This window comes from Oryx dammah, unplaced genomic scaffold (genome assembly GCF_014754425.2).
Source record: "Oryx dammah isolate SB20612 unplaced genomic scaffold, SCBI_Odam_1.1 HiC_scaffold_22, whole genome shotgun sequence".
NCBI lineage: Eukaryota > Metazoa > Chordata > Mammalia > Artiodactyla > Bovidae > Oryx > Oryx dammah.
The window spans coordinates 11,668,992-11,694,453 of NW_024070206.1; the positions used below are offsets into that span (position 1 = coordinate 11,668,992).

General features: G+C 51.1%; 1 protein-coding gene across 1 annotated transcript in view; it reads right to left on the bottom strand.

Moving 5' to 3' along the window:
* Positions 1-11,298: 11,298 nt before the first annotated feature.
* MAPK4 (mitogen-activated protein kinase 4) overlaps positions 11,299-25,462 on the bottom strand; it is a 62,292-nt gene continuing 48,128 nt past the window's right edge. The window contains exons 2-5 of the mRNA XM_040264464.1: positions 23,622-23,766; positions 21,962-22,123; positions 17,888-18,089; positions 11,299-14,259 (exon numbers count right to left, since the gene is read on the bottom strand). Coding sequence (XP_040120398.1) covers positions 13,557-14,259; positions 17,888-18,089; positions 21,962-22,123; positions 23,622-23,766 — 1,212 coding nt within the window. The 3' untranslated portion in view covers positions 11,299-13,556. The remainder of the gene's footprint in view (positions 14,260-17,887; positions 18,090-21,961; positions 22,124-23,621; positions 23,767-25,462) is intronic.

Below are 25,462 nucleotides of genomic sequence, written 5' to 3' on the forward strand. Positions count from 1 at the left end.
CAGTTACAACAAAGCATCACACTTCCAGGGAAGGTCAAGGCCTGACCCCAAGGAGTAATTGTGGGGAGGGGAGATGCTGGGGACAGCTGGCTTCCAGCTCTTTCCTCTCTTGCCATCGCTCTCGCCTTTGGTTCCAGGAAGACTATTTGCTGTGCTGAGAAGGGGCCAGGGAGGTGGAAATGCCTTGGGGTTACTCCAGGGCAGGTTATCTAATAAATACATTTCCTCGAATGGAAACCCCTTCAGGGTGCCTGGATTCTCAGTCACTCCTATGGTATCTGTCCTTGGTCCTTTCCCTCCTTGTAAGCCGTCACTAAGTCAGATGGTGGAAGCTCTGGTCCCTGGGGCACGTCACCCCATCTGGGTACTAGCAGAGGTGTGCAGGTGGGGCTGAGCCCTGGTGGACAGACCATAGGATCAAGCTGGCGATTAGAGCAGGGAATTCTGAGCTTGATTCTGATCTGTCAGCCCAGCCTCCCCAGGAATCCTCCCCCTAGAGGGGTCAATTCCTGAGATTCCAGGTCATGCCTATTGATGACCAATCTATCCTCCCATTGGTTTGTGCGAAAGAAACGTCTCTCTCAGTCTGGACAGCAGTAGGTGAGGGAATAAGTGATGGGGAGACTCCGAAGCGATTGATCTGGGCCAGCAGCCTCTGCAGAGGGCGTGACAAGAGAAAGGAAAACAAAAGTTATACAGAGCTCCTAGGAGGTTTTCCCTTGCACCCGGCTGGGGGTGTTAACGGTGAGATTCTCTGCTCCAAACTGCTCTGGGCTTGGAGGCCTGGCTCCTGCCTTGCCATTCCAGGCAGAGGGGCATGGGGGGAACCTGAGGAAGGTGGGAACAGCTGGGAACAGCTGGGAACAGCTGGGAACAGCTGGTAGGCTGCGAGATGATGACCGCCCCACGTACAAGCTAACCCTAGGGTCCTAAACTTGAATGGCAACTTCACAGAGCCCAGTGCCACAACCTAGCACGATGTCCCCCTCCCTCTTTGAAGCCAATAGGTATTTTTTCTAGAAGAGAAGAGCCAAAGAAGTGACCCACTTCTCACCTGCACGACAGGGACGCTGGCCTGAGCCCCAGAGCGCAGATGGATCTGGCCCAGTCAGAGGCGGGTGGGGAGACCCTGCTGGGGTTTACCTCAGGGGGCTGAGCTTTCCCCCTCCCTCTGTCCGAGCGAAGGGAGCCCTGAAGCAGCAGGAAGAGGCAGGAAAAGACAGAATGGAATCATGAGAGGCTCTGGCTTCCGCGGGAAGGGACCCTAATGAGGGCTTCACGTAGCTTCCCTGCACCTACTGTCTCGATGAAGTGAGTCCCAGGGGCCTCCCAGGAAATACGGCCTCTCAGAGCCTGAGCTGAGAGGGTGACATGGTAGGTCGCCCTCACGGGGCGGCTGAGGGGGCTTCTTCAGGGCACAGAAGAGACTGGCTAAGGCTGGGAGTCCGGCAGGATCCAACCAGAGAAAAGACGAGAAGTGCCATCCCAGTGCTGTTGCTGCCGCAGGCCAGCTGAGCTGTCTGACTACTCGGCCTGGGGAACATGGCAGTTGTCGTCTCTCAGAGGAGAAATAGTTCGCTTGGGCTTCACTACCAAGGAGAGACCCACTACAGGGCTTCAGGGTAGTAACCAGGCCAGCCCAGAAGGCAGCATTTGAAATGCTGAAGGCTCCCAGTGTGGAAGGAGAGAAGGCCAAGTACTGGGGCCCCACGTTTCCAGGGCTTTCTGATCCGAGAACTCCTCCAAAATCCCCATCCTGTCAGTCTCTCCGGGTCTGACCTGGCTCGCCCTCTTCTGTGACAGATTTCAGAGACTTTGTCCAGAAAAACTTCCCCCAGAGGCTCTTACCTCTGCTGGTGGAAATTCCCCTCTCATTCTCAGCCCAGCTCAGCCTCCATCATCAGGTGCCCATTCTTCCTTCTGGTTTCCATCTTTCTTCCCTTGAACAGAGGTCTTGTAGGAGAGGCCAAACTTCACCTCTAAGCATCTTAGGTTTTCATTTGGGACTCTAATAAAAGACTAACAGGAGAAAAACTGTTTATTAACTGCAGTGCCCATCACACACGAGAAACCCAAAATGAGTAACTCAAAAGGATGATTTAACCTTGAAGAACTATGCAGAGATTCCTTAAAAAGCTGGGACTAGAACTGCCATATGACCCAGCTATCCCACTGCTGGCATACACCCCGAGGAAACTAGAATAGAAAGAGCCACATGCATGCTAATGTTCTTTGCAGCACTATTTACAACAGCTGGGACATGAAAGCAAAACCTAGATGCCCATCGGCAGATGAATGGATAAAGAAGTTGTGGTACATATACACAATGGGATATTACTCAGCTATAAAAAGGAATGCATTCGAGTCAGTTCTAATGAGGTGGATGAACCTGGAGCCTGTTATACACAGTGAAGTAAGTCAGAAAGAGAAAGACAAATATTGTATGTTAACGCATATATATGAAACTTAGAAAGGTGATACCGATGATCCTACATACAGGGCAGCAAAGGAGACACAGATGCAAAGAACAGACTTTTGAACTCAGCGGGAGAAGGTGAGGGTGGGATGATTTGAGAGAATAGCATTGAAATATGTACATTACCATATGTGAAACAGATGACCAGTGCAAGTTCGATGCATGAAGCCAGGCACCCAAATCTGCTGCTCTAGGACAACCCAGAGGGATAGGGTGGGGAGGGAGTGGGGGCGGGGGTTCAGGATGTGGGAGGAACACATGTATACCTGTGGCCAATTCATGCTGATGTGTGGCAAAAATCATCACACTACCGCAATTATCCTCCAATTAAAATAAATAGATCAATTGAAAAAAATGGTGGCTCAGATCTCTGATTTATATAGCATCTTCAATAGACGACAGTGCGTTTTAGAGAAATAACAGTCAGAGGAAGCAGTTTCAGGCTTCCAAGGGTGGCAAGTGGCAGAAAGGTAAACGAATGGGAGGAAATAGAGTGAGGTTTGTTTGTAGAATCCTCTGGTGCCTTCTCTGGGCTGTTAAGAGTCTGTCTCCAATAAAGGGAAAATTTACATCTACTCTCTAGGTAGAATGAGGACAGATAGGGAGAGCTTTCTTACGCTTACTGCTTCTTAATTGCCTTCAGTTCAATATAATTTTGAGGCCAATGTGGCTTATTTTGGCATGGTATATTCTGCTACCCTTCATTCCATCAGAGGCTGAGACTTTTCTGCTCATCTCACCCAAACTGCTCAGACCTCTCTCCCTTTCTCTTGGGCTTTGCTCTCAATCTAGCTGGCAAACGTGTTTCACCAGCTAGTGGTGAATTTAGCTGGTGCAACGTTGTTTTCCTTCCAGGTAACGTGGTGCATGGGAGAACACAAGGACTGAGATGGGAGATGTCGGCTCTGGGACAGGCTGGAGTCGCAGGGTCAGTGAGGGGGGTTCTTCACTGCGGGGCTTTGTTCAGTCCATTCAGGGAACATCTGGCACGCTGGTGAGAGGTCTAGCCTTGACCACCTTTTATGTCTGACCAGGTCCCATTAGGGTTTTAAGGGATGACTTTTTGTTTCTATAGTCTTCGACATACGCAGATCTTCGTAATAAAGAGCTATCTTAATGTTTTCCCTCCACTTTTGACCTAATTTTGCAAGCTCCTTGATGGCAAGGAGGTTCGCGCCCCCCCCCGCCATTACTTGGCACATGGATGTGCCAAGTGGCTATCCTTGGCACCGTGCCTTCTGTTTTCTGATTCAGACTGAAATTTCCTCTACATGCACAAGGCAGACTCATCTCATTGTCAAGTCTAATAAATAAATCACAGCTCAGAGTGACGGGATCCAAATGTAAAATGCAGCGTCTGGCACCACTGGAGATAAAATAAATTACCTGTAATCTGGTAAGCAGGTCATCCTGATCCTCTGCTTTGTTCTGGTGACTTCCGTGATTGATTTTGCTAAACTCAGAAGAAGCAGAAAGACATTCAGATTCAGGACTTTGAGTGAAATGAAAGTGGTTGGGCCAAGAGATGAGATAATCACACTTTCGCAAAGGGAAGTGAAGAGAGAAGAGCTTTGATTCTCAGCTTCAGGGCTTCTGTCTAGTCCTTCCTGAGGCTCAACTCTGCTTCCGGCCTTCAGATTTTGAGAAACACTATTGTACCTGTTTTTGCTGTTGTTCAGTCATTAAGTTGTGTCCGACTCTGCAACCCCATGAACTGCAGCACACCAGGCGATAAATGCTATTTTTGTTTGTTTGTTTGTTTAGGGCAGTTTAAGTGGGTTTGCAAACAATCTTTAAGAGGCCAACGCTTTTATAATTTGATTTGATTTGAAAGAGACCTGCCGCACACAGACTGAATGGTGTTTGGAGTTCTGCTAGGAGAGTCACTTTTTTTAGTTTGAAAAGAGGAAGACCTCACTGAAATGAAACATTATTATAAAAGAATTAAGGTCATAATCAGCTCATAGCATTCTAGAACTGTGCTGTCCAACAGAAGTATATAATTGAAAACTTTTGCATTAGCCAGCTACTTTAAAAGAAGTAAAAAGAGACAGGTGAAGTTAGTTTAATATATTTTATTTAGTATGACTTCAAAATGTTATACTTTTAATATGTAATCAATAGAAATAGTTATGAATGAGATAGTCTACATTCTTTTGAAGGAGATACTAAGTCTTGGAGATCTGGTGTGTATTTGACACTTACAGCAGAGTCCCCAGCCTTTCTGGGACCAGGGACCGGTTTTGTGGAAGGCAGTTTTTCCACAGATGGCTGGAGGAGATGGTTTCGGGATGATTCAAGCACATTACATTTATTTCTATTATTATTATATCAGCTCAGATCATCAAACATTAGATCCTGGAGGTTGGGGAACCCTGATAGCACATGGCAGCTAGGATGAGCTACATTTTAAGGGCTCAGTAGCCACATGGGCCAGTGTCTACTGAATTGGATAGTGGCTGGAAATCATGCAGCAATAGGGCTTGCTGATGGGTGTTTCTCTGGATCGAAGTCTGTTTTCTCCCAGGAAGAGTAAAGGTGATAGTGCAAAGGAGATGGGAGCAGATATGAAACCCAGGGAGGGGGTCTAGTAAAGAGGGGACTGCAGGTATTTCTGAGAGCAGCTAACGTGTCCAGTAAACATCTCAGGAAATAAGTTGGAGGGACAGGATGACTAGAGAACTATAAGTTAAGAACACAATAAATAATGCAAGAAGGTTTCCCAAGGTGGCAGGAGTGGGTGAGGGTAATATATGGCTGTATCTATAAGAAAGCCCAAACTCTGTGGTTTGAAACTTTTCCTTGTGTGTTCTAGGAAAAGTCAGATTCTTTGCAATAAAAGGCATGACCTTGAACAGAAATATGCCGCTGGGATCAGCCAAGAGTTTGTCAAGCTACAGCAGCCCAGACTGCAACAGTGACAGGAATGAAGCAGAATAAGATAGTGGAGGAATTAGGGACCTTCAAATAAGGCTTTATTCATGCGTTCAGCATCCACTGGGAGGATTCTAAGTCTTGTAACTGAAAACTAATTAGCTTAATCATAAGGATATTGTTTTCTTAACGAAAAGTCTGAAAGCAGGCAGTTCTAGGGCTGGTTCAGTAACCTAATGACATCATTAGGAACTTGGGCTCTTTCTATTCCTCTTTTTCACCTCCACAGTCTGTTTGATCTTTTGTCCTTGGGTTTATTGCCTCATGATCTTAAGATGGCTGTGGCAGCTCCAGGATTGCACCCAAAAATCAAAAAATAGGAAGCAGAGGTAAAAGGTTTTTGTCTCATATGTATTGAGAAGGTTCTCAAGAAATACCTTTTTATATCTCATTGACCAGAACTGGGTCGAATGGCCATGGATTGCTTCCGGGAAGGTTGGAAAAGCAAAGTTTTCTGCCTCTAAGGACAGAGACAAAAGGAAAGGGTTTTGGAAGTGACTGTTGGATAGCCAACAGTGAATGCCTCAAGCCTCAAGAGAAGGCACCACGCTAGAGAAGGAAGAGCAATGGGTTATGAGCCAGGAGCCACCATCTTGCTATATGACCTTCCTTTGGTCAGCTGGCCTCTCTGAACCTATAACTTTATCTCTAGGGTAAGATTCAGTAGACAATCTCTTTCTGCCCTAACGCTATTGATTTTATTAAAACTCCTGGAGGGCCTTGAATGAGCTATCCAGTGCTAATGTAATTAATTTAATGAGATCCATTTGGTGAAAAACAGCTGTGGCCCTTTTCCTTCTTATGATCAGAGGACATTTGTTGGCTGGATAAACTCTCATGCTCACAGATTTTGATGGAACTTTAATTATAACAACATCTTAGTGTCCTTGATCTCTTGAAGTTTGTTCCCGATGAGAGTGTCAGAGAATGCTGTTCAACAGAAGTAAAATGTAGGGCACTTATGCAGTTTAAAACTTTTGTATTAGCCTAGTCAAGTTTTTTTTTTTTTTTTAACAAAGGAGATAGATGAAGTTAGTTTTAATGTATTTTATTTAATACAACATGAAAAATGTTACGGGGGCTTCCCAGGTGGCTCAGTGGGTAAAGAATCCGCCTGCCAATGCAGGAGATTCGGAAGATGCGGGCTTGATCCCTGGGTTGGGAAGACCCCCAGGAGGAGGGCATGGCAACTCACTCCAGTATTCTTCCTTGGAGAATCCCATGGACAGAGGAGACTGCTGGGCGACAGTCCATAGGGTTGCAAAGGGTCAGACGTGACTGAAGCAACTGAGCATGTATTCACGCACACATGAAACTGTCATGACTTTAACATGTAACCAATATAAATATTTATGAATAAGATATTTTACATTCTTTGCAGGGGGAGGTACTAAGTCTTTGAAATCTGAATGTATTTGGCGCTTACAGCACACCTCGATTCAAACCAGCTACATTTCAAGGGTTCAGTAGCCACCTGCGGCCAGTGGCTAACAACCTGGACGGTGGCTGAAATCATGAGAGTGGAGCTTGCAGGTGGGAGCTTCTCTTGCCACTGACTGGCCGCTGCCCTGCTCAGGTCAGGGCAGCCTGAGGCAGAAGTCTGGAGGAGATAAAATTAGCCCTGAGGTCCTGCCAGAACTTCCCCTCCCACCCATGGTTTTCAGCATGCGTGCTAAGCCGCTTCAGGCATGTTCAACTCTGTGTACAGACCTTATGGGCCATAGCCCGCCAGGCTCCTCTGTCCATGGGACTCTCCAGGCTCTATACTGGAGTGCATTGCTCTCCTCCAGGGGATCTTCCCGACCCAGGAATCAAGCCCGCATTTTTCATGGCCCCCTGCCTTGGCAGGCGGGTTCTTTACCACAGCGCCACCTGGGTTGGGGTCACCCAGTTCTGGCCCAAGGTGAAGGCTTTATCTAAATGCTTCCCAGACCCTCTCACCTGGAAGTCTATAGCGTTTCTTTCCTTTTGAGCAAAGAACTGCTCACAGGAGGCTGCTGTGATGAGCTTCCTGTGCCAAAACGTGAACACATACTGGGGGGACAAGGCTCCCCCCACATTCAGGTCAGGTGTGGGGGTTCAGCACGGGGCTTGGACAGGAAGGCAGCTGAGTCAAGGCTCTTCTCAGCTGTGAGAGTCCACTCAAGAGAGATGCACATAAAGGGGTGTTATTCTCAGGTCATGGGGTAACCTAAGGGGACCAGGGACTGGAGGGTAGTCAGGGCCCTGAGAGCGACGGAAACTGGCAGAAACCAGCCCTAGGGCAGTTCAGTTTCTCTCTCCCTCCCTCCTCTATTACCGCTGCTCTATTCCTCTCCTTCTGTGATTAAAGACTCACGGTGAACTTGGTCATCTCACAGTTCTGAGGTTGCTTTGTCCTCAGTTCAAGCAACAGCAAACTCTGACAAAATGTCTCTGCATCTTAAATCGACATTCCCAGGAGAGAGAACATGGTTGGTCCAGTTTGAGTCGGGGGTGTGTACCCTGGTCCAGTCACCAGGACGGGGGTGGGAAGGGAGGGGGTGGGAAGGGAGAAGGTGGAAGGTCACCATAGCTCCAACTTGAACGGAGTGGTCTCTCCTGTGAATGGGGGAGCAGGGGTACACTTCTCAGAGAAAGGAGGTTGTGGGCCGAGCAAATACTTCAAAGGGTGGGGTTTTGCGGCTGATTTTTGTTTTTAACGGAGACGTGGATTTTCTACCTGTTTGACGTAGAGCAATATAAAAATCCCAGAGAACAAATAAAATTGAAAGTATCATTTATTAGGTACAAATTTTGGATCTGCCATTTAATAATTTTGTTTCTTTTAATTTACTCACCAAACACACATGAAACACTTTCGACGTGTCAAACACTGTATTGTACAAACCCTAAGTGCTTTATATATTTTAACATCTTTAATGTTTGCAGTGATTCTATGAGACAGGTATTATAATTATCCCCATTTTACCCATGAGGAAATGGAGGCATAGAAAGATGAGCTTGAGTAAGTGATGAAAATGAAAAGATGAAAGTAAATAAGTGATAGTGCTGGAATTCCAGCCCAGGCCGTCTGGCTCAATTATTTCTGGCTGAAATCCTTTGTTACGCTGACCTTGGGTAAGTTACTTAACTTCTCTGCCCCTTGGTCTCCACCCTTGTAAAATGGGTTTGATGACATCTGCCTCCTCAGTTGTGGTGAGGATTAAAATGGAGGGTTCATGTCAAGCCCTGTGCACTCACTAGTCAGGGCTCTCCAGAGAAACAGGCCAATAAGATCTGTGTGTTTGTGGGGGGGAAGGGGTGTGGGTGCGTGGGCTTGGGGACCCCCGACGCAGTCACTTGGCTGAGAGTTCCATGGTAGGGGGTGGTGGTGGAGAGGTAGCGTTTACGCAAGTGAACAGCAGAAAGTTAATAATGAAAGGGCTGGACCTGGGCCTTGGCGTGCCCACCAGGTGGGGAACTTGGAAGGTCTCTTATTTGCACCTCAGAGGGTTTATATGTTTGCCCCACTTATCCACTCAAACCATAAAAATCTGCTGGGCCGGCCCCCTTTCTGCCTCTTTATCCCCCCCCCCAACGCCTAGCGGAGGGCTCTGCGATGTGGCTGGGACCCTGCCCAGACCCCCTTCAGCAGGGCGTCTGCCCACTCTCCCATGGCTGTGGGTTTGACCGCTGAGTGGCTCACTGCTGCTCCCAGAACTTCTTGGTGAATAGGTCCTGCCCCTCACCACCAACCCCCACAGTCTGCAACCAGAGACTAGCTGACATGGAGGCAGAAAAGGCTGTCCTCTCCTCTTCAAGGTGGGGCCAGTTCCACGGCGCAATCTGCACTGCAGAGCTCTCTGTGGGGTCAAGCTGAAGCTGGTTTCTCACCTGGACCGTGTACTTGCTGAGTACTCGTCCCCAGCCCTCCGCTGTGTTCCATACCCTCTGTCATCTTCAGGTATCTCCTCCATCAATCACTTGCTAAGGAGTCCCCATCTTAAGATTCCCGAGAACGAAGCCAGGACAGTAGTGACCGAACTCTGATGGCCACTGGGACCCCCCACAACCATATTTTGATGCATCTCCGCACAGCTCGCGGTGTCTGTGTCTGCAAAGGAATTTCTCAGTCATTTAAAGCTCTATCTTAGTAGTGAGCCCATGAATTAAAGTGGAGAAGATGTTAAGTCTTGCTTTGGTCCAGAGTTCTGAAGACAGGATGGAACAATAGTTGAATATGCGGTTTGGCTCTCAGACACAAACTTCTCATTCACATGTTTGTTTTCTCCCACAGCAGAGCCTATTTTCGACAAGTCTGTCAACTAAGCTTGGTGGAAGGGCCTGGGGTGGGGTAGGTGCTCCGAGGGCCAATCTGATCCCACAGTAAGGACCTTGAGACTGATCATCACTCTAATGCTGTGAGTGGAAACAAAGCCAATCGCTATTCATGAAATAGGATGACCCGGAATATAGCTGAGTTGCCCAGCCAAAGCACTGTACCGAGACTGCACCTGCAGGTGTCTGGTGGGCTGGGCTCTGTTTCCTGACCACGATTGTACTCAGAACCCTGCCATATTTCATTCCAGTGGGAATTAGCCACCAGGCGCTAAAAGGTGTCAGTGTGTAAAGAGTGGTAACATACCTGTCAGTCAAGAATGTGCAGAGCAAGAAAGAGACATCAGCGGAAACTAAGGAACTTGAACTTTGAATGTTTTTCATGATCTTCGTGAAGTTCTTAGCAAAAATCACATCTCAAGGGTCAAAGCAGCCCTACGCACAACTCTTGCATGGACACCATAGGCCCTGCCAGTAGGGTCTGACACAAGTACCCCCACTGGTCTGACACTGAAACTTCTCAACAGTGACAGGGATTGCTGACCTGAGTTGGATTAGTAGGACTCGTGGCGGGGACACAGATGCTGGGCTTGGGGTGTTTAGGAGATTGAAATGAAAAGCCATGGGTAGCTTAGGTGGCAGTCACTTTAGTACCTCCAGCCTCTTTCACCTCGACGTACTGGAGTTTTACCTGCAGCTTCCTGCCCTGTGACCGGTTTTAATTCTTGGAGGCAGTCAAGAGGGGATAGGAGGGGTTGAGAAACCCGGAGTGTATCGCCAACACTAACAGGTGTTGTGAACCCTCTTCGCGTTAAATCTGGCTGCTGACGCCTACGCGTGTTGGTGCTTTACCGAGATCTACTTGGTCGTTAGTCTTTCTGCGCTTGTCACCCCAACTTTCCCCTGCCAGCACCTGTGTCCTTCTGTCTGTGGCCTTTCTTTGGCTGCTGGAACCGGTTCTGCTGCAGTGCAGGACAGGCCAGAAGTGCTGGGAAGTAACAGTCCAAGAATGTGGTCCTCCTCCAAGGGTGCGCAGGGTGGTGAGGTGGATGTTCCTCTCTAATCGAGCGCCCCACCGGGATCGAGCTGCTTTGCCCACAGTGGAGGCATGCACCCTTGTTGGCTTCTTTTCCCTCCCCATCACTTCCCTATCACCTATCTCTGTCTCCTGAAGTCATTTCTCCGGCCCCTTAATTACTTGCACTTGACTCTTTGTTTCTGAGTTTGCTTTTGAAGGAAACTAAGCCAGTGCTTCATCTGACTTTCCTCACTGATAGAGCTCCAAGCTAGGAGGAAGCTGTGGGACCACCAACCAACCTCAGTCAGAAGATTTGGAATTGGGCTCCAAGAGATGGTTTGAAACATACAAGGTGGACACTGGGCCTGACCCAGGGGATTGTGGAATGTCTTCCCCTTTTACCAATCTTTGTAGATTCTCTCCTCACCTCCCCTTCAACTTGCAACCCCTCAAAACACCTTGCCTTCACAGGTACAGGGAGAATCCAGCCACGTTCCAATGACTCAACTGCTGTTAAAGATGGGATCAGATAACGTGCAAATGAATAAGAGTAAGGAGAGAAACGAATGAATCTATGTTCCAATAAAACTTTATTGGGCCCATCCCGATCAAGTTTAATAATGTTTAATAGATATTTTTAAAACATGAGTAATAGCAATTCCTCTGTAATAACAATTATATATGAACTCCTTGTCAAGATCAGCAGCTTGTTCCTTTACCAAAAAAGTAAAGCCGCCCTCTGAGGACAAATGGCACACGTGAGAGCGGTGAACGTCTCCTTTTCTTAAAAAAAAAAAAAAAAGAAAAAGAAACCCCAACACTTCATATTTACATATTTCCCAGGTAAAAATCGGTCAGTTAATTGGTTTTAAATACAAGTTTCTAATGTGCTGCAGGTTTCAATGTACAGATCCTAGTTAGTTGATTAGATTTAAGGTGCTGTTGAGGTGAGGGTGAACACAGTCTACGATCAACACTGGGGGACCCTCTGTTTACAGATCGGCTCCTATGGGCATCTCTGGGGGGAGCTGAACGCCAGTGGTGGAAACGGAAGAGCGTTTGCCGGCGACCAGACTCCATGCCTCTGCAGAGGGCCTGCCATGCTACACACTGTCCCCTGAGGCTCTATGAACGCGTGCACATCTGGTTTGCTAAGTTACTTCAGTTGTATCCGACTCTGTGCGACCCCAGAGACGGCAGCCCACCAGGCTCCCCCATCCCTGGGATTCTCCAGGCAAGAACACTGGAGTGGGTTGCCATTTCCTTCTCCAATGCATGAAAGTGAAAAGTGAAAGTGAAGTTGCTCAATCATGTCCGACTCTTCACGACCCCATGGACTGCAGCCTACCAGGTTCCTCTGTCCATGGGGTTTTCCATGCAAGAGTACTGGAGTGGGGTGCCATCGCCTTCTCTGGCACCTTTGGTTTGGCATGCTCCAAGTTCATCCTGGCCTAAGCTAGGGAGGACATGGTGGTCTCGAGTCCTTTCTTTTGTCATGGGGTCCCCATGCTGGTACCTGACCCCTGAGGGCCCTTGATGTCAGCACCCCACTTTTCAGACCTTCCTGCCTTTCTGGATTCCTTGTCCCCAAGGCCCCTTGCTCTCCAGTACATTTCTTCAGGGCCTGCTGTTTGCTGGGGCTAAATGGATGATCAAACCAAGGGCAGAATTAATGAAGGTCAATGGGTCCTGTGTGAGAGCTTCTCTCCCAGCACATCCGCTCTGTTGTAGGCACTTCACTGCTTTCCTCCAAAGGGGAAATTTGGGCTGAGAAAACAAGCTCCCAAGGTAGGCTTGGAGCGGGGCTGTGCATACTAGGGGTGCGGGGCAGGCTGCAGGGATTCTTAGAATTGCTGTCTTCAAACTCACCAGTGTACGGCATTCCCTGGGGAACAAGAGCTGTGTCACTGTGTCTGCGCGTGTGTCAGGAAAGTGCATAGGAAGTTCTGGAAAAGTTGTGTGCACAGGCCTGGGAGGATGGGTGAATTTACCCACAGATCCCAAACTGGTCTGATCTGAAACCAAGAGTTCAGATCACACCAGGGTGAGGCAAATGGAAATATTCAGTACTTGAGGAGCCAGGAGGAAAAAAAAAAACAAAAACGCTTATTGACAAGGAGAAAGAAGCTGGCTCAATGTCCAATTTCAGAATTCACAGGACACGGCTCTGAGTAAAAGCACACGGAATGGGTAAGCTGGTAATGGACAGGGAAGAAACGTCTTGAACCAAGTTTTCTGAGAAAAAGGCCAGTGACCCCAGCAGAAGAAGACACTGTTTAGTGGACAGATGGACAGACACTGGCCTGGGGGCCAGGAGACTGGGATTCAAGGCTTGCCCTGACACAGACTAGGCCCCGACCCTATTAGCAAGTAACTTGGCTTCTCTGGACCTCAGTGTGTTTCTCATCTGTCAGCTGAGGCTGCTTGGACTAGAGAGTTCCAACCCTCTCTGCCGGTTCCTCTCCCGGCAGCCACCCAGGTGGGGCCTGTTGACTGCTAAGACCTTTCTGCCCTGCGCACCACCACTGATAAAAACACAAGGGCCTCTTCTTTGCTGGGAAAGTGATCAACCCCCCCCCCCCACCCGACCAAAACAACAAACTAGGCTCCTGTTCAAACACGCTCCCAGAGGTTAAAGGCTAGTTATTAAGGCAGTTTAAGAAATGGACATTCCTCTCGCTCCTCGGATCCTTCCTGTTCCGCTAACCCCAGGGCAGCAGAGAGAGGGTGGAAGGGCTGGTGGAGGTGCCAGGGGGGCGGTCCCCTCCAGCCAGGGCCGGCTTTCCCCGGATGGTTTCCGGGGGGATGGCCTGGAGCGCCCCTCCGCCCTCACCACCTTTCTTTGGAGAAGGCCTCGGTCTGCACGAGGTCGCCGGGGTGCTCGGAGATGCATGCGCCATTGAGGTCGCCCAGTTTATTGTCCGGCAGGTCCTCGGGCTTGGTGCAGAGCTTCAGGGCGCGGGAGATGAACACGTCCAGGTCGAACTGCGGGCTGGCGCCTCCGTCGATGGGGGCCGGGCGGCCGGGTGGGGACAGGCGGCGTTCTGGGCCGTCGGGGGGCGGGCTGGTGCCGCGCTCAGGGCCGCCCTGCGTGCTCTTGACCCACTGCGCGATCTCCAGGAAGAGGCTGGCCGGCTCGTCGTCGCGTGGTGCGGGGTCCGCGGTCACCGCGGCCACCCCGGCGGCGGGGGGCGCCCCGGCTGCCTGCTTCCAGTGCGACAGGTCCAAGATGAGCTTGGGCTCCGAGTAGTGGTGCGGCTTGCTGTCGCGCCACAGCAGCTTGTCCAGGTAGGACGGCGAGCCCACCTTGTAGTCGCAGGAGCGCCCGTAGTCGGCCTCGAAGGCGCGCTCCATGGACGAGTGCGACTGCTCCAGGAAGCGCTCCGAGCTGCTCTGCGAGTCCTTGCGCGGGTCCACCTGCACGTCCTCCACCAGCGGCGCCGACCCCGCGCGCGGGTCGCGCTGCCCCTCGCTCGCGTCCTGGCACCGGTCGGGCCGCCACTCCAGGTCCGACGACAGGCTCACGGGGTACCTGCAGGGTAAGACGGGATGGCCGTTGGACACCAACCCCCTTCCCCGCCCCGCCAGCCGGGTGGCTTTGCAGAGGGAGCCGCCGCCTCATCACTGTCTGCCCCCCAACAGCCAGGCTTTCCATTCCTTCCGAGTCCCCCAGCTTCTGCTGTCCCCCACTTCCAAGGTGGAACAGTAACAAAGGAACAGTAACAGTGAGCCCCCAGAGCGCAGGTGGAGGGACTGATTGTTTCCTCTTGTGTTCAAGGGGCTTCCCTCAGAGCTCAGTTGGTAAAGAATCCGCCTGCAGGAGAGTTCGATTCCTGGGTCAGGAAGATCCACTGGAGAAGGGATAGGCTACCCACTCCAGTATTCTTGGGCTTCCCTTGTAGCTCAGCTGGTAAAGAATCTGCCCGCAATGCGGGAGACCTGGGTTCGATCCCTGGGTTGGGAAGATCCCTGGAGAAGGGAAAGGCTACCCACTCCAGTATTCTGGCCTGGAGAATTTCATGGAATGTATGTACAGTATTCATTCAACGTGTGTGCGTGCTGAGTCACTTCAGTCGTGTCCCACTGCTTGTGACCCTATGGACTGTAGCCTGCCAGGCTCCTCTGTCCATGGGATTCTCCAGACAAGAATACTGGAGTGGGTTGCCATGCCCTCCTCCAGGGGCTCTTCGTGACCCAGGGATCAAACCTGCATGTCAGGCCCTTTACCACTGGGGCCTCTTGGGAAGCCCATTCATTCAGTACCCTACAAATATTTCTTGAGCACCTCCTCTGAGCCAGGTGCTGTACTGGGCATTACCAGACCCAGCAGGGAACAAAATCCTTGTCACCTTGGAATGCATTTTCTAGTGGATCCACCTATGCAGTGCTCCTCAAACTGTGATGTCCACACAAATCACCTGGGGACCTTGTTAGAATGCAGATCTTGATCCAGTAGGTGAGGTGGGGCCTGAGAATCTGCGTGTCTAACAGGCTCCCAGGTGATGTGATGCTGCTGGTCCACGGCCCACACTTTAAGTAGCAGGGCTCAGATTAGAATCACGTGTGTGTGTGTGTGTGTGTGTGTTGGGGGGGGCAGGGAGGGATTAAAAATAAAGTTCCATGCCCACCCTGTACCTCCAATGCTGATTCAGTATGTCTAGGGGAAGGCCCTGCAGCTTTGTGTTCATCAGACCTCTCCAGGTGTTTCTAAGTTCCAACCAGGGCTAAGAATCCTGCCCTAATGGTTCTGGTTGGAGACTCTGCAGATCTTTGTGCAGATGTGAGCAGGTGGGGCGTACCAAAAGATTACAGGCACCCTCAAGAGAGGCCAAGGATCCTTGGAATTCTGCCCTCTGTTGACTGTCCTGGGGCCTTGGAGAGCAGCTGCCCAGTGAAGGGCAGGTGGGCAGGCCATCAGCTTGGGCTGAGCCCTCTCCACGTCAGGTGTTGTATGTGGAATTTAGGGGATGGGGAGGCAGGGAGCACAGAGGAAGCCTCTTGGACAGGAGGCCGAGCGCTCACACAGGAGAAACCAAGGGCAGGCTGGTTTGGCTGTGTAACTGGGCAGGCACGCAGCTGCGGTCCATGCCTTGTGGTTTGTGAAGCACAGGAAGGTACCAGTTCTGCCTGTTGATGCCATCAGGGCAGGAGTCACTCCTTGAGGTGAACACTGTCCCCTCCTATGAGGGTCCTTGAAATGGCAGAGATTTCAGGAGGAAGAACTTGTGAAGAGCGTCACTTTTGGAAGCTCTGTTAGTTCTATTAGAAAGAAAGTTCTATTAGTTTGAGGTTTCAGAACCCCCTCAAACCAGGACCAGTATCTTGGTAAGGGTTAGGCTGGGACCCTGGTCAGAGTATGAGTATGTGCAGATGGCATTCCTGAGGATTCAGAGCTTCAGTGAACCGTGAGTGCTCCAGCTGCATAACTCTCTGAACTGTCTTGCCAGTTTCTACAATGGCTGGACTGGGCATAATTCAAAAAGGAAAAGCTCATATCCATCCCATTCTTCTGCAGCTCTGTGATAGCATTTAATAACACCTCAATGGGATGTCTTTTGCTTTTGGCTGCTACATTGCTAAGGGCCAAGTGTATTGGGTTGGCCAAAAAATTTGTTCGGGCTTGTCCACACGATGGTATGGTAAGCCCTAACAAACTTTTCGGGCAACCTGATAAGTTGTCTGCAGTCTCCAGAGCAACCCCGTGGAGTATTATCACCTGCTCCATAGGTGAGGACACGAGCGTTCAGAAGTCAACAGCTTGCCCAAAGCAGCAGGGCCTGTGGGCAGGGGTTTGTCACCGCCTTCGTCATGCAGGTGTGATGGGAAAAGTCAGAGCAGAGGAGCTCCAGGTTTAGAAGTGGTCAGAGTTGATGGGCAGGGGCCAAAGAAACCCTGCTACAGTTTTCCTGGCGCCAGCCTCAGGCCATAGCCGTGCTGAGCATGGATGAACCCTGCCACGAAATGCGCTGTGCCCTAGACGTTGTGGAGTGGAGGCAGCGGGGCTGCAGGGAGCACAGTCAAGGGCAGGCCTAGCATGGGAGCAGTAGAGAGGGTCTTCGTTAATCTCTGTTTGCTGGCAACACTTGATAACAACCATCGACAACAACCAGCCTGTCCCAAAATAGCAAGGTGGCCCTGACCCTCCCTCGGAGCCTCCTTAATCTGAAACCCATCATCTGTCAAATGACCGAAAAGGAGACACTGCTCATCTGTCACTTCTGTAACCAGCTGTCACTTTCTCACAGCAGCAGGGCTCTCACTTCAGCCCCCTCGGAGTCCTAGCTGCTAAGCCCTCGAGTTCTGTTTCTAAACGGAGCAGCTACCATCGCTCCCCTCCTAGAATTAGCAGGTGGTGATGCCTAAACGTTTAGCTGCCTGATCTAGAACATCAGAATGGGAAGGGCCCTGAGAAATCATTGTGTGCTTATGTGGAGTTTGTAAAACAAACAAACAACAAAAAAAAACGTATCCCCAGCTGTGACTCATTGGTAGTGACTTCTGGGCACACTGGTTTGAGAAGGATTCTGAGGCCCAGCCCAGCTTAGAAGAGAAGAGTTCTGTGAGTGTTAGCGGTGTCTGACATGAGACAGGGGACTGCCCCTCATGGCCAGGTGTTAGCCCTGTGACACGACACCAGTCTCTAACCTCTCTGAGCTGTGGCTTCCTCGTGTATCAGTGGGCAATAATGATAATAGTGCCTCCTTTACTGGCTTCGCAGGAGACGCAAAGGATGTCAAGAGCAGGAAGGTGGTGTGTGATGGTGAATTGCACCTTGTTTTCTTGCATTGCTGTGCTTTGCTTTTCTGGGGCAAATTCCCAGCCTGCAAGACGTGAGCTCCGGCCGTGGGTATGCATGAAATGCTTGCCCGACTCTGTGTTGAACCCCGGGTGTGCGGTGCACCTGGGGTGGGGAGAGAGGGTAGCGGTGGCTGTGTGGCACAAAGGCAGGCCCTGACCGCACGCGCAGGACGCGGCTGTCATCTACAGTGAGCATCTAGGGACAAGGAGAAAAGGGCGGGAAGCCAAGCTGGGGAAAGCACCCCATGGACTTTAGAACTCGGGAGACAGAAGGAGAGGTCACGGAGGATCAGAGGCAGGTAGAAATGGGAGGATGGGGTCGTGGGCCCCAACCTCCAGGGCCAGGGCCCCTGGAGCCGCACCTGTCCCAGTTGGAGAGCTGGCTCTGGCTGGTGGCCATCAGCAGGATGTCGTCAATCTCATCCTCGATGCGGAAGGGGTGCTGTGAGGTGGGCTCATCCTCCGGGCAAGAGTACGGGCTCATGTAGGGGTGCTGCAGCCCCATCTCGGCGGTCAGGCGATCCATGGGGTTAAAGGTCAGGATCTTCTCCAGAAAGTCGATGGCTGTGGGGAGCAGAGCAGGACGGGATGGTCATTGGTGCCCTTGCCACAGTGAGAATGAGACTCCTCAGCCTGGGGATGGCCCGAATGTCTGTACTTTTCCATTTGTGAAAGGGCTTCTTACCGGTTCCCTTTCTCATGACCCTCACCACAGTCTAGGGATAAATTCAGAGCAGATGTTGCTTTCTGACTCCACAAAAGAATTAACGGAGGTCCAGAGGGCTTACCCTGGTAGCTGAGCTGGTAAAGAATCCACATGCCGTGCAGGAGACCCTGGTTTGATCCCTGGGTTGGGAAGATCCCCTGGAGAAGGGATAGGTACCCACTCCAGTATTCTGATCTAGAGAATTCCATGGGCTGTATTCCATGGGGTTGCAAAGAGTCAGGCACGACTAAAAGACATTCACTTTTATAGGGGTTACGGTCTTCCCAGGTGGCGCTTAAAGAATCTGCCTGCCCATACAGGGGACGCAAAAGATGTGGGCTCGATCCCTGGGTCAGGAAAATCCCCTGGAGCAGGAAATGGCAACCCACTCCAATATTCCTGCCTGGAAAATTCCATGGACAAGAGGAGCCTGGTGGGCTACAGTCCATGGGGTCACAAAGAGTCGGACACGACTGAGTGCCCACATACATACAATACATACAGAGGGATTGCAGTGACTTGTAAGATAAGGTCACCGTTGGTTACCGGAGGTCAGGGCTAGAACTGTGCCTTTGGCTGGATTTCTGCAGAGACAAGGAATGGGGTGGAGGCACTTTATGTGGCAGTGACCCCAGGAAGCACTGGTGGGGGGTGAGGGAGAAGCCAGCCAAGGACGTGCCAGTGAGCAGTTCCTGTTGAAGGCACTGGGGCTCCGTTCCACTGGATCCTCCAAGAAACAGCGAGGGACGCACCTCAGAGGTGGTCCCACCTGGAGTGGGAAAGCGGTGGCTTCTCCACCCCCACCGTCAGGTGTCGTGGGTTGAGTGCAGCTGCTGGGGGAGCTGGTGCAGGACCCTCCTCCTATAGGACTCAGAAGTAGAAAGCCTGAGTGAGAGTGGTCACTGTGGAGGAGGGCGGGGGGACAGAGCCTGCCAGCCCGGGGAACCCGGGTCCAGAGCTCTTTCTCCCACAGGTTGCCCCTGGAGGTTTGGCAGGTCAAGGCCATCTTCTTCAAAGCCGCCTGCACATGTGTCTGCTCTCTTTTCCGCCTCTGGCTTCAGCTGGAAGTCGGTGCACGGGGGAGCCTTGGAAGCTCTAATTGAAGATGGCAGAAGGCCCGTGTCCTGGGCAGAGGCCCCCCTCTGTCTGGACTTGAGTTGATCAGTGCCTACATCGCTAGCAGGTAGGCCACGGAGATTTCAGGTCTATCGGCTACAGCACCGGCTTCCCCTTAACTCATAACCACCACCCTCACTCCCCAACTCTTTCTTCTTCCACAAGTTCAACCTCCCACACGTTTTTGTGGGGTTTTTTTTTTTGGTGCTTCTGATATAATGAGGCTTCTGTGCAATCATGTGACTTTTATGTGGCCCCACTGGATTCCCAGCTGGGCTTCTCAGACCCCCAGGGTTTCTGGAAGGATTCTCAGGGAGGGGCGTCTCTGGTGATTGGGAGGCGGGGTGGGGGCAGGGCTCCTCACCCCTGCTGCACCCAGAGCGCTCCTCTCCCTGTTTTGGGTGGAGGCTTCCTCATCGGCTCTGTCCTCTGCGGTGCAGTTGCTTCTTGTCAGCGGCGCTCAGGACTGAACGCCCTGTGGGTGCGGTCTCGGGCCTGCTCCCTTGTCCTGCAGCCGTGCAGTGGCGGCTGCTTGGGGGACACAGTCCACCCAGACTGTGTCCTTCGTGCCTCTGAGGGGGAAAGCTAGAGAGACAGCCTCTTCTCACACCTGCAGGCCCTCAGAGGGACAGCCCCAGGTGAGCCGAGGGACAGCAGCTGGGTCTTTGGGGCAGGCGGGTGTGATACCCTTTCCCTACTAAAGTTTCGTTTCAACCGTACCTCACTCCCCTGAGGCCAGGCTGACTGGGGTCACTTTTCAAGCCCAGAGATGGACGAGAGAACTGTGGTTGAAGCCGGCACACTGGGAGGGTAAACCTGGGACATTGGAAGGGTGAAGCCAGCCCGGCTTTCGTGAACCTCTGTTTGGCTCCACGATCCAGTCCACACGTCGCCTGGGCATTCAGAGCCTTGTGGCCTCTTGGCCTTGCTCACCCCTCCGGCTTCCCTTCAGACAATCAGATCCTGCTGATCCCAGCCCTCACCAGCTCTCCGGGCCAGCTCTCTGTCCCTCTCTGTGCCCAGTGGCTCTCGATGACCCCTTAGGATGTGTTCCTTCATCTGCTCATCTCTGACAGGTGTCCGTCTTCCCGGGTAGACCATCTATCGTGTCTCTGGTTTCTCTGAGACAGGCCCACAGTGTTCAGAGGGGCTGCTGAGTGTGTGGTGGTTTGGGAAGAGACATGGATGACTCATCCCTGATCCAGAATTCCTGAGAATTCTGAACCTCCTGTCACATGGCAGGATTTCTACAGAGGCCCAAGAATCAAAGAAAATGTGGACGGGCAGAGACTTAATTTGTGGGGAATCAAATTGCCTCTCTCCCTTGATGATGAGGAAGCTAAGACAGTTTATTGATTGACAGGGGATCATGGCCGAAGACACTGTTAGTCTAAGTTCTTGGTTTCTCGATGGGGAGGAGCGTGGCAGAGACGGTAGCTGGTACCCATGTCTGTTCTCCTCTTTCATAGTAATGGACGTGGACACACAGTGGCAGTGGGATAAGTTTCCATTTCACAGCCTCACTGCATTGAGGTGGGGCCAGGTGACTTACGCTCTGGCCAACAGGACATGAATGGAAGTGAGGTGTCCAAATCCTGGCTCGTGACATTAAAGGCAAGGGGCTGCCCTCCTCCCTCACCTTCCTCCAATGGGTAAGGGCAACACCCTAAGGTGGTAGAGATATAAGACAGAAGGGGCTTGGACCCCTGGATGACTGTAGACCAGGTCTACCTCAGTGGCCCTGGACTGTCTACTTTAGATTCTTATATGAGAGAAATAAACTTTTTTTTTCCTTAAATAAGAAATAAATGTTATTTAAGTTGCTGAGAATCTGGGTTTCTCTTACAATTGGCCAAACCTATATCCTGTCTGATATAGGAATTTCCTCAAGCAGAGGATGAGATGGTTAGATAGCATCACTGACTCACTGGACATGAATCTGAGTAAACCCTGGGGGACAGTGGAGGATAGAGGAGCCTGGCATACTGCAGTCCAGGGGGTAGCAAAGAGTCAGACACAACTTAGCGACTGAAGAGCAACAAGGAAGCCTCTAGCAAGTATGAGACTGGTGATATTCTAACATCTCAGATAACGGAGAAACTATCCTATGTCAAGGACTTTACAAACTCTATTTTATGTACTCGTCACAATGACCCTATGTGTCATGTATTATTATACCCATTTTACAGTTAGGGAAACTGAGATGCAGAGAAGTTAAGAAGCTTGCCCAATGCCAAACAGCTAGTCACTGGTGGAACGGGGAGCTGAGCATGGGTCAGACTTCGAAGCTGATGAAACTGTACCATGCCTTCCAGAGGGGAAAAAGTAAAGGGAGGTGGAGGAGAGGGAGGGAGGCAAGTGAGAAAGAAGGAAAAGGAAGCAAAATCAGGGTTGAGTGTGGAGGACCAGCAGGGACTGCCTCGAGGGTGGCCTGATGGCTGAACTCGGTCAGGAAGGAGCGAGGGCAAAGACCCGCTGCCAGGGGGTCCCCCCCGCTTCTGTGTCTAGGGACTCTGGTCCTTTCGGAAAAGACTGCCTGCCCCCGGGCCCCAGGGTGAAGCCGGGGCGCTGAGCGCAGCCTCCGGACGCCGGCCGGGCAGTCAGGCGGCGGTACCTTCGCCGTTCACTTCCGGGAGCAGCTCGCGCAGCGGCCGCTTCACCTCCCAGGTACTGCTGACGAGGGAAGGCATCACCTTGAGCAGCTCGTCCTTGTCCTCCTCCCGGATCACGGGCACTGTCTCCAGGATCAGCTGCATCTGCTCCAGCTCGTGAGCCCCTGGGGAGGCAAACGCCGGATGGTTACGCGTGCCACCCACAGGGTTGGTGGATGTGGAAACCCCAGCGCCTAGGACAGTGGGAGCCCAGGGACCTGCGTTCATTCTGCTGCCAACTGCTGGGTGACGGTGGGCAAGTTGCGTGCCATCTCTGGGGCTTGGTCAAATGCAGAAAGAAGGGGTAGTCTCTGGGGCCCCATCCATTCTCTTAGCATTCTGTGCCTCTGGAATGGTCCAGCCTCATACAGCCTGAGTCAGCCCCGCGCTAAAATGATGGGAGCAGCCCGACCCGAGGCTTTCCAAGCGTTCCTTCCTATGCACCTCTGTGCATGTCCTTTACCAGGCTGGGGGAGGAAGAGATTTTAAGGCTAAAAATGAGTCTTACCTTTTGGCTTCCCATTAGGAGGGGAACAAAAATATCAGGAATAGCAAATTAAGTTTGGGACATGTCATGAGCACGCTGACTGGTGCTCCTCCAGGCAGAGGAGGAAGACAGGGCTGCCAGGTCTGTGGGACAGGACGGAACGGCTCATTCAAGCACTCATTCACTCACTCATTTGTTCATTAAACAAAGATTTATGGAGTGTCCTATCCCTGACAAGGATCATGCTAGATGCTGGGAATGAATAGCCTCTTCACCCATAAGAAGCTTCAGGCTTCTGGTTCTTGGAAACTCAAGGCCTCTTCCACACCCAGACCTTCGCTGATGCTGTTTCAGAGCTTTGATGCTGCTGGGATGGGTCAGGTCTGAATCTTTGCTGCCCTCTCTGGTGTCTGGGCCATCCTATTCCTTTTGTTTTCCCTTTTTGCATGAGTAGCCTTGCCATTCACCTCTACTGGGTTAAATCCAACCAAGCCCGGTCTTCCTTCCTGTCTCATCCAGCTGCACAGAGCGACCCCCACCATCACTGAGTCCCGTGGGCATCACTGAGTCCCGTGGGGTCCCAGTCTTCCAGAAGATGGAGGCCAAGGGCAGGGCTCTCCCCTGACGATGCCCAGTGTGGCACTAAGCTCATGCGAATGCTGGGAATGCTGACCCAGAAAGTGCCGAAGCATCAACGTCTGCTCTGAAGGAGTCACTTGGTTTCTCCCTGCAGTGGACTCAGGTGGAGTCAGTTCAGGGACTCTGGGAGCCTGGGGGGGTCCCCTCTCTGAATGAGCACTCTGGATCGACCTCTCACAGTGGCAGAGAGAGGGGAGAAAGGAGCTGAAAAGGTAGGATGGGTGTTTTCATGGGTTAATCTCCAGGTGTCTGAAGAGACATGATTTCTTGATTTTGGAAGTTTAATGCTCAAGTTTTTTTTCTTTTTTTTTTTTGCCTCTCCAGAATTTTGCCTGAAATAGTTGATAACAAGGTACCTCCAAGTAGTGCCGTCAAAGTCAGAGGCAACCTCAAAGAGGAGGATAGCAGGTTTTGTGATTAGTGTGTTTGTCCCCCCTCCTCCCCCTTTTATTGAGCTGCAGCAGAGGGGCAGGAGGGTGGCCCGGGTAGCAACTTACCAGCAAACAGCATCCTGCCTGTGAGCATCTCAGCCAGGATGCAGCCGGCAGCCCACATGTCGATGGCTTTGGTGTAGTTGTTAGGGGAGAGGAGTAGGCGTGGTGAGCGGTACCACTTCGTTACCAGCCCTTCTGACAGGTAACCCTGAAAGACAAAACCCCACCTTCCAATGGTCAGTCATTTGTGGACACCCTCCCTCCCCCAGGGCTTCCCTGGTGGCTCAGCTGGTAAAGAATTGCCTGCAGTGCAGGAGATCTGGGTTCGATCCCTGGGTTGGGAAAATTGCCTGGAGAAGGGAAAGGCTACCCACTCCAGTATTCTGGCCTGGAGAATTCCATGGACTGGACCATGGGATCGCAGAGAGTCCAACATGACTGAGCATCACTCCCTGCCATACTTTTCTTCTTGTCCCTTCTCAGGGAGAAAAGACCCCTTTCACTCTCCATCCTTCCTGTTGATCGTCTGTTTAGAGGGGTTCAGGCAGGTTTGAGGGGCTCAAAGAGTTTGGTGGGGGAATCTTATGAGGCCCTGGAGTTCTGTTCTGTGGAATGGGATCCAGGATGCCACTATTTAAGGAGCAACGCTTTCCTAGCCCATCTTGATGTAACAACACATAACACTATACCCTCATCTAGTAAGAAGATGGATAAACAGGAGCCGTGCTCGAGTTCATTATCACCATCAACAGAGTAATGATGAGAAACTGGAATTTCATTTATTCAGTGGGCTGAATCTCAGGAATAGCTGGAAAATTGGAATCAAGCCAGTTGCTTTGGTGCTGATGATTAAATTATTTCTGCTACAATGCCAGACACCAGTCTTCTGAAGCCAGCTTCATTATGGGTATGGGTGAAGGGCTTTGGGGAGCAGCCCTAAAGGGCAGACTGGACACAGCTTTGGTTGGCCCAGAGGGTTCTGGGAATTCTACAGAGTGTGGGGTGGATGTTCTAGCTGATTTCAGCCACTGCTCAGTGTGTGGCCTGGGGTGGAAGCCCTTCCTATGGGAAATAATGACGTCATAGGTGCTTTAGGGAAATATAGCCAGGCCATGTGGAAATTGTTCTCTGTGTAATTCAGAAAGCATGTGCAACAGTGAAATCTGCAAAATGTCTATTTGCATTACCTGGAACAGTCTCTCTAAAGTGAAAAAAACAGACCTATTTGGTGGTCAAGGTCAGACAGCACCAGGGGTACCCAGCCAGGGAGTCTAGGGAGCATTTTGTTATTTGCTGTTGTAATTTCCAATTTGGCATCTAGTTTTCCTTTTTTGCTGAAGTAGAAAGTATCACAGACCCAGGTTAAAACAGAGGAAAAGTTAGGAAGCTCAAGTCCCCAGGAGCTTTTAATCAGTTAATCTGAAATCTCTTCACTTGTTGAGCAAAGATTTATTGTGTTTAAAACCCGAGAGCCCACATACGGCAGTTTTCTCTCCTTGGTGACACATGTTTCTTCAGAGCAGGACCTCAAACTGGCAGAAGAAAGAAAAGACTAGAGCACCCCCATTCCCCAGCCTCGAGGCTCCCAAATGAGCTCCTTGTAATTTTTAAAACGTGCCTCCTTTCTCTGTCCTTTGGGCCTTTGCATGTGTACCTTCCAGGGATGGGTGTCTTCACACCCGCTGTCCTTCCTGGCTAACTCACTCAGGCCTGCTTCCTCTCAGAAGCTCCCCAGCTCCCTGGGGTGAAGTTGAATGCCCCCTCCCAGGAACTCCACCATCCCTGTTTTGTCACTGTTTCTTTACTTCTCTGGGGCTTCCCTGGAGGCTCAGTGGTAAAAGACTGCCTGCAATTCAGGGGATGTGGGCTTGATTTTTGGGTAGGGAATATCCCCTGGAGGAGGA